We start from the raw sequence: 13,007 nt of genomic DNA, 5'->3' as shown, positions 1-13,007 counted from the left end.
GACCTACTTCTTAAAAATGTCTGGAGATGCCTTATGTCAAATACTACATTAATTATTATTATTTAAAAACTACATATATTATATTCACAATATAGCAGTTATTACTCATTGTTTTTAGAAATGGAAACTTTGGTTTTACAAAGAGACATGGGTTAAGTTGCTCAAAAAACAAATGTCATATAACTCAAAAATTATTAGGAAAATAATATAAACTCCTATGAGCCTAATTCCTTTTTTCATAAAATTTGATCATATCCTTACTCCTTGATGAATTAACTATCTGACAAGTATAGATAAATCATATTTTGTTTTTAAATAATTTAAAGTTTCAATTAAAATTATTATAATCATATTCATAGTGTATTTTTAATATTCTTTACACTTCATTATTTATCTTTTCATATCAATAAGCCATAATTCATAGTTAAGTTTTTTATTATAAGCCTTCAATTAATCACGCCTCCAGGTCCAACTTCTCTCAAAAATGGTAAAGGTAATAGAACTATAAAAGGTATTCAATATTAATTTTATAAAGAGATTTTTTTTATTTAATTCCTTGTCCCCCAAAAACCTAACTATCAAATTATAAAATCATGGTACACCTATTCTTATTTAGTTCATATAATTTAATTTTGAATCAATAATTAATAATTGTATACTACATATTTTGTTATTACTAATATGACTAAAAAGTACAAATAGTAAAGTAAATATTTTTCACCTCATCATTTGTAAACAAAAAGGAACTAATTATAAACTTAAAATTTTAATTGATTTTGGTTATTATAACATACATTGATCAAAAAAATATGGATATGGAAAAATTATTATATTTTAATTGCTTATACTAGGTATATTATTAATATGTTTTTAAAATATTTATTTTTAGGTTCAGGGTTAGATGAAATAGGTCACATTATTAGTAAACAGGTATCTAGCATAGTAACATACATGAGTAGATAGGTAACAAAAATATCAGGTTTCAAATTATTTTTTATCCATACATAATAATTGTTATAGATTTATTCGACAGGTGTTATAATATTCATGATATAAATATTTAGTATGCTTTACACCTACTTCTTATATTACGAGGTACCTACCTAATAGCATTGATTTTAAAATCAAAGGTAGTAACTGTGTATATATAGTACAGTTATAGGTCCTACCTATAACCTACCTACATTTTTCTCAGGAATCTCCCATTCAAAAATATATTTAGCTTTATCAACGTCATCGTACTCTTAAACATCACAGTGGCGTCATTTGGGGGGTGGCCACCTGGGCATTTGCCCTAGTCTGACATTTACAGCAACCTTAAGTCGGCACATTTAAAAATTATAAGAAGTCTTATTTTTAACTACTAAAGGCCATTGTTATAAATCATAATATTGATATTTTATAAGTAAAGATTTATTGTTAATTTTTTTGTTAGTATTTACATTATGTGAATGTAAATCTGCAGTATTAAAAGGTACTTAAGTACCTATTATCTATTTGTTATTTATTTACACATTACTCAATTATTTTATATAATAAATATTAATACATATTAAATATGAATATTTGACAAAATTGTTTGTATTTAATTCTTCAAAATCCTTTGTGTGACGTTCATATACCTGAAAATTAATCTCCCCCTCTCAACAACTATGGCACTATTCTATGTGAACTGCGTGGAAAAATGTTGAGTCGGCAAATCAGTTAGTAGTTGCCCTAGTCAAACAAAAACTGAAATGACGCTACTGTTGAGTATTGAGTATTTTGAATTTTGATATCCTATAATAAAATATAATACAGATACTGCGATGTAGACTTAAACATTCAAATACTCAATACTGAATATTAATAAAAAGAAGGAACTACATTTCGTAAATTGAGAAATGATCCAACACCAGCCGCGTACATAGGCGTGCGCACGGGGGGGGGGGGTCTGGGTGTGCCTGGGCACTCCCGACATGTAATTGGGGCCTTAAAATTTCAGTCTTATAGGGTATTTTAACTAATGTTACTAGAATAAAAATGGTATTATTTCTAAAATATGTCGTAAAAAAAAAATATGTTTCGGGATAAAAAAAATAATACAACGTAGAATATTTTAAATTTGCGTGATAAAACTTATTATGATTATAACAGCTAGATATTATTGACTACAAAAGTAAAAATAATAAATATATATTGCAATTATCTTGAAAATAGATTTTAGATCCATCTATCTAATGAAATATTATATTACTTGGTACTATAGTAATACCACTGGTTAATATGTGATATAATGTAAGTAATATTTATTCGTGCATTATAATTTACTAAAATATGTGCATGTCTTGTTAAGAGAGGACCCAAATTAAGAAAAGGGCCCGAAAAATTGTAGACATCCTCCGAAATTCAAGTCTGCGCACGCCTATATCCGCGTATTATATACGCTTCTATAGTATATATTGAGTAATAAACATTGAGCATTTATTTGTTAACTTTAATTGGATTTCGATGTCTAATATTATTTATGCACCTGTAAAATCTAGGTTTGAACATTGAAGGTTTGGCTTATGTTATAATACCTATCGTTTTAGTAACAATTATACAATTTTGGATTAATAGATTTTATAGAAAATTGGTAAAATTTTAAATTTATTCCGTGTCAAAAAGACCAATATTGAAACGTAATAATTTCTGATGGTATTACATATTCAAGCTCGAATTTTTCATGTATGTTTTTAAAAAGGTATTTAGAGCTAGGAGACAAGGATATTTACAACAAAGTTCATTGAGATTCTGACGAAAATTGATGTTTGCTTTTGCTTGATATGGTTGATCGTCGCCCGTAAGCTTAGATAAATTATTCTCGCAATAATCTGAACGATATCGATGAAGCTGGACTACAATGCTCTTATTGAGAAACGTATGTCAACGTCATAAACAATTAATTCTCCTCTCACCTTCAAATAATCTTCAGTCCATACCCTACCGTTACAAATGTTATAATCAAACTTCTCAAATACATCAAAATTGCCAATATGTACAGTAGATAATCTACTAAGAAATATAAAACAATAATTTAATCTATTATTTTAATTTTAAAATATACAATATGGTACATAAATTAACCCTACCTATTATATAACAAATGAAGATTATCTAGTAAATCGCTAAATTGCCTTAGTGGCGAGGTAGCAATACAGAAGCTGCTTGTATCTGTATATATATATTATATATAATAACATATACTATTAGGTTATAATAATCTATTATTTTTATTATTTATTTAGAGATGACTAAACATATGGTAAGGATACCTACCTATAATAATAATAGAATAAACTAAGATGATATTTTTCTGATCTTTATTGAAATATTAAGTTTACATTGTGAATGCAACTTTTTACTCATAAAATGTGATTCCCAATCATACATTTTGAACTTGAAAAAATATATGTCTAACATCAACAAAAATTATTAACAAAACATCTATTTTTATATTAAATATAGTTATCACATTGTTCAAACATAAACATAAAGCCAATAAAAACAGTTAAATACGAGAAACGCTGCAGGAAATGCAATACGACTGCGTTGATCGATCCATTGAGCGATCTCTTGTGGAGTTAATGTAAACAAACCTCCGCTACCGACAGTTTTATTATCGTTCAACGTTGGTACCCGGATACTAAAATTTTCAAGAGGTTCTGGATTGGTGCACACGGCAGAATCCAAATCACCAACAGTCAGTAAACTCCTCGATCTCTTTAAAAAAAAGTCAATTAAAATCAAATTATGTTTCTTTGCTATAGATTTATAGATACCTAAATATCTATAGACTATAGTTACGTAGGTATAAGTATTACAAGTAATAAATAGAAAAAATATGGTAAAATTGTATACAAAATAGTGATAGGTACTCTTATTTAATATGTTGAATAAAATTTTAATAGTTTGTTATTAAAGTGCAGATTTAAAATTACTTTGTAATTTTTAGCGTTTTATTGTATAAGGCAAAATACATTGCTAGGGATAAAAGTTATAGAAATTAAATATTTTTTCCTATGTCTCCTATTTATAGCTTGGTGAACTAAAAATTTGTTCTATTGTTTAGTGAATTCACATTTGTAGTTTTTTTTAATTTTTTAATTTTGATATTTTTGAAAAAATTCCATATTAATGATTTTTTGTGCGTATAAATGTATTTTTAGTAAATTTGTATTTATTTTTAATACAATTTATCTCATAAAAAAATAATTGAACTCAAAACCTGTAATTTCATATGCAGACGATTGTTACAATGAAAAAATGGAATACATATAATTTGGAGGTATGAAAAAAAAATAATTATATGTGAGTGTCACAATATTTACAAGTACAAATATATTTTTTAGATTTATATAAGTTTTTCCCATTGTAAAAATATTTATTCGGACAATCGTTGTCATCTAGATGTTGAAAATTTTCAAATTTTCAATGCAACAAATTCAATTTATTTATATGGATGCATTGATTTTTTTAGTTGTAAAATAATTTAATAAATAATAATAGTTTTTATGTAAAAATATTCAAAACAATTTTTATGAATATTTTCAATCTTTGTTATGCAAATTTCGTCAATTTTACATTTTTACCTCCTATAACTTATCATCCTTACGCATTACCATTAATCAATATAATAAACAATACTTGGATGTTGATGTCCCATTGATATCGTTAAAGGATGATGTATTATATCTATAATCTTTAATTAATTAAACATGTATGTGAAATGGTAAATGTGATTAGGTGTTGTTGAAAATCAATTGTGTGCCGATTGGGCTATATTAATTAGTTCTAAGTTTTAACTAGTTAAAAGTGAGTATAATGATTATTGATTAACCACATTTCATGTTTTATGGAATGGCTGCAGTCTCTCGTCTGTAGCTGGTGTCATATTTAATATAGGTTATGGATACCAGTGGCGTACATAAGGGAGGGTGTTAACCCTCTTGCCACGAAATTAATTCCTATATATGCCACTGATGGATACCTTATTGGATAGTTTGATAATTAATTGTTCAGCGTGTATAGTGCTCTAAACTCTAAAGTGGTTGCATATATGCATACGTGCGAATGGTAAATGCCATATAATATGGTATTGGTCATGCAGTTTCAAATATCTTACAGGTGACGCATTAACGTCTACAGGTATATTAATATATAATATACTTACATTTTCTCTTCTATTTAATTTTCCACTTGTCACTGTAGGACTAGCACCAGCAGCACCTCTGTCAATACCGCTGTCGACAGATATTGACTTACGTTGCATCTGAGGCGTTAATGTCGACTTAAAAATATGTTTACTATTGACTTTTTTCAGTTCCACGTTTTTTCTATTAATTAATACCATTTAAATTGTTAACATGAATACACTTTCTTTGTATTTAATATGCAGAATATATAATATAAAATTGGATAGGTTATACATAATAATAATGTATATTTTACTTTCGTCTCCATATGGTGTTGACAAATGCAAACTCCACCAACGAACCGAATATGAATGCTGTGCACACAAGAAACCATATCTCAGTAGCTTTAATGTAAGAAACTTTTGGCAACGAGCTACCTATGTTTCTGGACAGTGTAATGAATGTTAACATTGTACTGGTACCTGAATTACATATACATATCGTGTGGAAATTAATATTTTAAGATCATAGTATTTTGACAAAATATTAGTGAAAAAATGGGTACCTATCAAGTTAATAAAATCAATTTTAAATGACAAACGTTTAATATAGCTTTATTTACCTAATGTTGTGCGACCAGGTACTGCATTTGGGTCTAACCAAAACGATACCCATGATACAACTACAAGCATAATACTTGGTACGTAATAGTCCATTATGTAATGACCAACTTCGCGTTCTAATTCAAAGTTAACTATTAACTGACTATAGTTACCAGCTTTTGAAAAACAATAAATTAATATACTATTAAGTTGTATTTAAATAACATATTTTTTCAATAAAACAAGTATATTTTAAAATAAGGTTATTACATTTTTAATTTATAGCAGTATAAGTAGTATATTATATTCTATTAAATCAATAGGTAGCATAAGATATGTTTTTACAAAACTATAAACATTGAAGTTCATTAATCCATTTAACTCGCTACTATAGATAAATTGATGAAACATCAAATAATGTAATGAACCACCTATGAGTAGCGTGTTCAGGGAGTTGGAGGTTAGGGGTAGTATATTTTTTTTTACCGACTTTCAGAAAACATCTTATTATATATTATAGTTGTTATAAATACATTACTTTTGATTATTATTAATAAGTTTTTGTTTATAAATTATTAATCCATAAGTCATAAAACTCCTTATTTATGTCTTTGGATTACCACAATTTACAAAAATGTAATACATTTAATGTATTAATACTTAATACTTATAACATATATTCCCCATTGAAAATTCCCGGGTACGCCACTGGCATCTACGCGACACTAAATTTTAGTGGGGTAACCTTTATTTTGACGGAAAGAGCGTATATTTAGTTGGTACTTTTAAGTTGCTATAGAAACTAGAAGATATTATTTTATTGGTAGTAATATCGTATTATATGGGGTATATTAACATTAAAAATGCACGTGTTCTATTTAGGCTATTATAAATATTAATCATCTATATTTATAAAGTATGAATTAAAAAAAATAGTAAAATTAGTTTACCAAATTTTCCATAATAATGTACATGTTCAACGGATAATGGAGAATATTCATTTTTTTTTACGTGTTTATTTTCGGTTGTTGATAACAACGTGTATTCACTGACTGTTGCGTCTGTCCAAATTGACACTAAATTGTATTCAGTCATTCGCAAATTGCTATTCAATATTGCAGGAGAATCGTGTTCCCACACCAATTCTAAATGAGTATTGTTGTAAGTCCCTGAAAATACAATAAAATCTACATATTGACATGCATACAACATCAACGGCGTACATAAAAGGTAAAAACAAAATCAAATTGTCTACAAACAGCTTTCCAGTATCAAAGGACATGTTTGTTGATCAAATGGGAATTTTTGTAAATTCATCATGCATAATAATGAAACTTTTAACCTACAAACAAATATTTACTTTAATTCAATTACTATTATAAAGCAAAGTACAATTATCATGTTTTACGACCTAGCTGAATACAGAACTGTTCCATCCGGTTGAACCGTGACTAGTATGTCTTGGCGACCGGATCCCATTATGTTTGAATCGTGTTCATTGACGATGTAAACATGCGGAGTCCATACCCGTTCCTTAAGTTTGTTCTCGCCCTGTATAGAAGACTTGGAAGAAGAATGTACGAGCCGATCGTCCCGCCACCGATACCGTATCAATAAATGGGCCGTGAAATGCTGAATTTTCAATAAACGACTATTATAAGTTATTATTCGACATTCGTATATACAGTTATATTTCTAGAATCATATCAGAAGTGATAGTCGTCAAAGTATTATATAATCCAGTACATTGACAACTGTTAAAGTATCAATTTAGGGTACTATTAAATCGGTGCATCCAAATTGCATGCCAAAAATAAAAACATAAATTGGAATGTCCAAATTGCACGCCACCTCTCTTAGATAGAAGTCTGTCCGAATTACATGCGATTTAGACACATCGCTGTCGCCACTTCGCCGTCGCCCGCAAAACCATATCGCCATCACCATTTCGACGTAAGGCCACTTCGTCGTTAAAAAATACGTCACAACTTACAATCTAATAATAATAAAATACGTAATAATAATATTGTCTATATTGAAATATTCAACGTCAAATAAATGAAATTTGGAAAAGTATAATTTTATTTATTTTACTATCAGCAACGCTATGTATGCAAACTTTTCTATATATTTAATTCTATTTATTTCATTATTTTGAAATTCCGTCATCACTAAACTAATAATTTTTTCTTTATCTAATATTTCCCGACGTAATTAGAACTACGCATTTTTACATATACATCACATTGTACTTGTTTTAAGGCATCGACTAAATAATTGAGAAATATTAGGGCATGTAGAGTAAAACATGCTATTATAAAATATATAAAAATAAAGTTTAAGTTGTGCACATAAGTGTATCGTGCTCCGTGCATAATAAATAAACTTGTGGGTACACGGCATGCAATTTGGACATTACCTCTAAGAGGTGGAACGCAATTCGAACATATTTTTTTGGCATGCAATTCGGATGCAGTCTATTAAATAGTAGGTATAGACAGTACAGTAGATACCTACATACAGCCACGTATACAGGGGGGGATTTTGGGGGTTCAACCCCCCCTCCCCCAAAAAAAATATTTTATAGTAACGAAAAAATAATTGTTTTATTATGTTGCAGTACAATTTGTATTGTTAAATTTTGTACGAACTCCAACGAACTTTTTTTCGGATACGTGCCTACCTACATACATATACTTCAATCTACTGACTGTACATAGTACATGGCGAGGCATTTTACCAGTTTGAAAAACAAAGCGAATGATTTAATTATTCAATAGAATTTATACGTCATAACTCATAATATTCACAATTATGAATGCGTTTATTAAACGATAACTCTGCTGTGCACGTAATACGTGCTTACCACGCATGCTTATATTATAATTAAATATAATATTATATCTTTTATAAATTACTTTGCAGCTAGGTAACAGAGCCAACTTAGAAAATATGGGCCTGAAGTAATATAAGTTTAAGAGAATGTAATTTAAAAAAGACAATGAACTTTAAAATAACATACCTATAATAGCATTAGTGAACAACATTTTTATTTACAGAACATAAATTAACCAAATAATATCTTTGCTCGGGGCTGTAGTCTCCCTAGCCCCCCTCCCCCCATAAGTTGTACTCTGCTAGGTAAATACGAGTGTCCAATAATACAATTTACTAAAAAGTTGTCGTCTAAACGAAAACTGTAATACCTACATTTTTTATTATTTCACATAATTTACCTATAAATGAACGGACTATCGTCCAAAACCAAAACAGAATATTTATTACGAGTTATGAATAACGAATGACGATAGACTATCAAAGTTCATAATATTATTATAACGTCTATTATCCATGGCAAGCACGTAGGAAATGAGACTTTTTTAATTTGTATTAATATTAATTATAACGTTCATTTACGAATCGTGATGGACCTTAAAGCTCTTGAATGGTAGGTACTAACCAGCTGTTGGGCCTCTACTGATCCTAAAAAGTATACATATACTCGAGCAGATACTCGCGTAGGTGCTCCGGTTTTACTGTTACCGTCTGGTGGTATTGGTCTTGTCCAACGGTCGTACCGACATGGGTCTGTTAGCCACATGAGCATTTCTACGCGATTACCACCGTCCGCGGTACTGTCATCACTGCACGCCCTAATGAAAAATATGATTACAGATTTATGACAGGTATTTTACCTTAAGTGTGAAATATTTTGATAGTATTTTTTTAGTAAGTATTATAATCAGATTGTCGGAACCTAGATGAATAAAATTAATTGTTATTAATTGTTCATCTATTGATTATTCATAACATTATATAATGAGCACATTTAACAAGCGACCTTGAAGTCTTACGGTTGAACTCTTTTTATGTGACTATGCCCACTAGGACCACAGGAAAATCATATGAAAATAATTAATAACTAAGTTTATTATTTTTTTTTGTTTTGTTATTTAAATAATAACAATTACATTTATTAAATAATTTAAATACAAACAAATAATTTAACAATACGCAATTTGGCCTTAATAAATAAATTAAAAAATATTTGTATAAAATGTTTTTTGTGCAGCTCATGTATTAGTATTTATTAGTATTAATATTAGTATTTATTAGTGTTTATTAAATATATTAAATATATTTAATATATTTGTCTCAGTTAATACGTTAAATTAAGCAAACCTGATATAGGATAACCTAATTAGTAAAACATATTTGACATCGTGTAAGGTTTAACAGTTTTAACTAATTCTAATATTTGCAAATTCGTGGTATTGCATTTCTCATACTTTATTATATAAATAGTATTTGTATGTTTTTATACCTATATGTATGTATAAAAATGTTTAAGCAGCTGTTGTAACGTTAAAAATGAAAGCTGTGTGTAAAGTCGCAAATAAAAGAAAACTTAAATGGGCCATAACTGTATAATTGTGTAGTACATTAAAGTAAATACTACATACATAATATAAGTTCATCACTCTTTTGTGCCGTATTAATTCATATAGGAAATATATAAGAAATGTGTATCACATGATAGATAATACATTTGGTTTATAATTATTAATATTCACCATTCTGTTGATAAAAATATTTAAAAATCAATTGTTAATTAATGTGTTTTAATCATCCACATTTATTTTTAATATGATTTATATAGGTGTATTATTGGTTGTTTGCTTATAGCTATTTTTTACTTAAATCATGTAAATTTATTTCACATTATTTTTCTTTAGCCAGCGTGGTTTATTGTGTGTGAATATCAATTAATGTCTAATTGCTAGGTACAAAATATATAGACGGAAATTTGGTTCCTAAAGAAGGTGTGTTCTTATTATCTAAAAACAAATCCACTATTCCACTATACAAGTTTACAAGACATCGCAGCATACCTATATTTATGTATCATTATACATGGAACGCAAAATAATTTTTGCCGGTACAACATCAATTGATTTGAGTTGATACTTCATAATATACACGAAAATTGGCAAAATTAGAGATAGGTAGGTATTACTTTTAAAAAATGTATTGATTTTATTTTTTTTTTTGTGCATATATTTTCGTTGTAGATATTTATTTTATAGTGAATAATTTATTACTTTAATAATAAATTATAAGGTATCATACTGTCATACTAACATATGGTCTTTAAAACGAAAAAACAACTTATTACAACTAAAAACAAAAGAAATTTAATACATTTTTTTTTTTATTATACCAAACTGTAATTTTGCCAATTTAGGGTTTAGAATACAAGTTGATGAATCAAAATTACTCAAAAAAAAAATGATTAATTCGAAAATTATCTCCAAAATAGGGGTTGCCATTAAAAAAAAAACGAAGTTGCACGCGCAAAGCATACAAGTCAAAACAATGTAATTTATAAAAATGTATGATCCATTAGTCTAGTTACTAGACTCTAGTTTAACCTCCCACAAGGCCACAAACAGAATCGAAAAATATTTTCAGAGTAATGAGTAATAAAGTGTACGCGGTTTCAGCGGACACACGGTATATCCAAGTGAGTGCTCGATTGAAGGCTGACTGCTAAGAATATGTAATATCATTAAGTCGGAAGGAATCTCTGTCGCACGCAGCCATCGTGCATTACCTGTATAATGCATTTGACCATGGAACGAACAAAATTAGTCTCACAAAAACGATGTGGTCTCGTATTAACTAAAAATATGGCAAGTATAATGAAGTATGTTTTGACGCCGCTAAATCAATAACAACAATTTAGGTGGGCCTCTATATACATGTATTTATATATGTTGCATATATGATGCTGGTGGTGTTGCAGTGTTTGTCGAAATGACGTATTTCGTCGATATAATAAAAAAATGGTCTCTCGAACCACCTAAATGTAAGACTTATTGGATACTGTATGGGTGTGAGACGTGTGCAGCACTTACGGTTGGACTGTTTGGACGCAAAACGCCGTGTACACTAAGGTTACGGCCTGCAGTGTCCGAAGACCACGACCGCGGTATCCGATCATCATGCCGCCGCCGCCACCCCCGAGCGTCACTATGAAATTTGTCCGGTGCACAGCGTATCACATGTGCTGTACATCACTGTCGTCGGACGCGCACGTAGTTACGCGTAAATATAATGTAAGCAATAATAGAAAAAAAAAAAACGGAACAAAAAAATAGACAAATCGATAACGACAATAATCATATACAATACGAGAAAACCCGATACATTTGGTAGGTAAATATTAATAATTATTATTATGAATCAAAGGTACCTATAGTATGCGGAAAGTTTCCTTCGCCCGAACACGGTATACGTGTTATCAGACGACGGCACGACGCGCGACGTTTGTGCCGCGTGTCACATCCACAGGCCGCGAAGCGCGTGCGTATAAAGGTACATACGACATAAATGTATCGTATTAAACATAATATTATGTATATACATCATGTATCCATACTATATACGGCCGTACATTACACGTATTATTATATGTATACCGCGGCGATCCCATTCATTACACAGCCGGCGCGCCAAACGAAATTCATTTGTTCCGACGTGTATGCATACGACGTAGACGGTGACGAATACGTATAAGTACCGCTTATTTTTACTATTATTATTATTATTATTATTATTGTGATTATTGTTGTGCTTATGCAAATATAATTGTACTTGCGTACATTTATTATATAATATAATATGGCTACGGCACAACCACCGAAGATAGTTGCACGTACGGACGGAGACGAACATACAGCCATCATGTACACATATTGTACAAGCATCACAGTCGAACGCGCGTGTAAAGAGCGGTGGTCATCGTTGTCGCCGCCGCCGCCATAATTATATACAAAATAATATACGATTTGAATAATTAATGAACGGCCGCGAAATCGCCGTTTCCCTAATTTCCAATTTACGCGTACCTGTATATATGTATTGGCACACTGTATATTCTTGTTATATAACTGTATAAAATACATGCGCGAATGCAGTGTAAGCAGGTATGGGCACCGCGCGCCGCTGCAGGTACCATAGTATTATAATGTTAATGTATAATATATTTAATCACGTGCAACATATACAATATAGGTACCTACCAGCTACTATACATATTATTGTAAGCACGTCGGTTCTGCAGAGGTATAATATTTTGACAATAAGCGTAGCAGCAGAGTGCCGCAGGTACCATTACTCGTATTATATATTATGCTGCAATGTGTACACACGATACAATACTACTACATACACTATAACAAGCGCG

The 13,007-nt window shown here is 29.7% G+C and overlaps 1 protein-coding gene across 3 annotated transcripts; it reads right to left on the bottom strand.

Annotated features, from left to right (window-relative positions):
- Nucleotides 1–3,358: 3,358 nt before the first annotated feature.
- On the bottom strand, nt 3,359–12,074 carry LOC113552834 (glycine receptor subunit alphaZ1-like). 3 transcript variants are annotated; one of them, XM_026955796.1, is made up of 9 exons: nt 11,677–12,074; nt 9,219–9,411; nt 7,170–7,390; nt 7,018–7,100; nt 6,709–6,927; nt 5,779–5,895; nt 5,473–5,638; nt 5,195–5,357; nt 3,359–3,744 (listed from the first exon to the last, which is right to left on the bottom strand). In XM_026955796.1, the coding sequence occupies exons 1-9, from the start codon at nt 11,763–11,765 to the stop codon at nt 3,502–3,504; spliced, it is 1,494 nt and encodes a 497-aa protein (XP_026811597.1). In that variant the 5' UTR covers nt 11,766–12,074; the 3' UTR covers nt 3,359–3,501. The 3 variants fall into 3 exon arrangements, with proteins under 3 accessions (XP_026811597.1, XP_026811594.1, XP_026811595.1); XM_026955793.1 differs by having other exon boundaries at nt 3,360–3,744; nt 5,779–5,934; XM_026955794.1 differs by having other exon boundaries at nt 3,502–3,744; nt 5,779–5,934; nt 9,219–9,402.
- Nucleotides 12,075–13,007: the final 933 nt, after the last annotated feature.

Source organism: Rhopalosiphum maidis, chromosome 2 (assembly GCF_003676215.2).
Source record: "Rhopalosiphum maidis isolate BTI-1 chromosome 2, ASM367621v3, whole genome shotgun sequence".
Lineage (NCBI taxonomy): Eukaryota > Metazoa > Arthropoda > Insecta > Hemiptera > Aphididae > Rhopalosiphum > Rhopalosiphum maidis.
The sequence above is the reverse complement of the archived record's forward strand: the minus strand, read 5'-3'. Positions and strand labels throughout refer to the sequence as shown.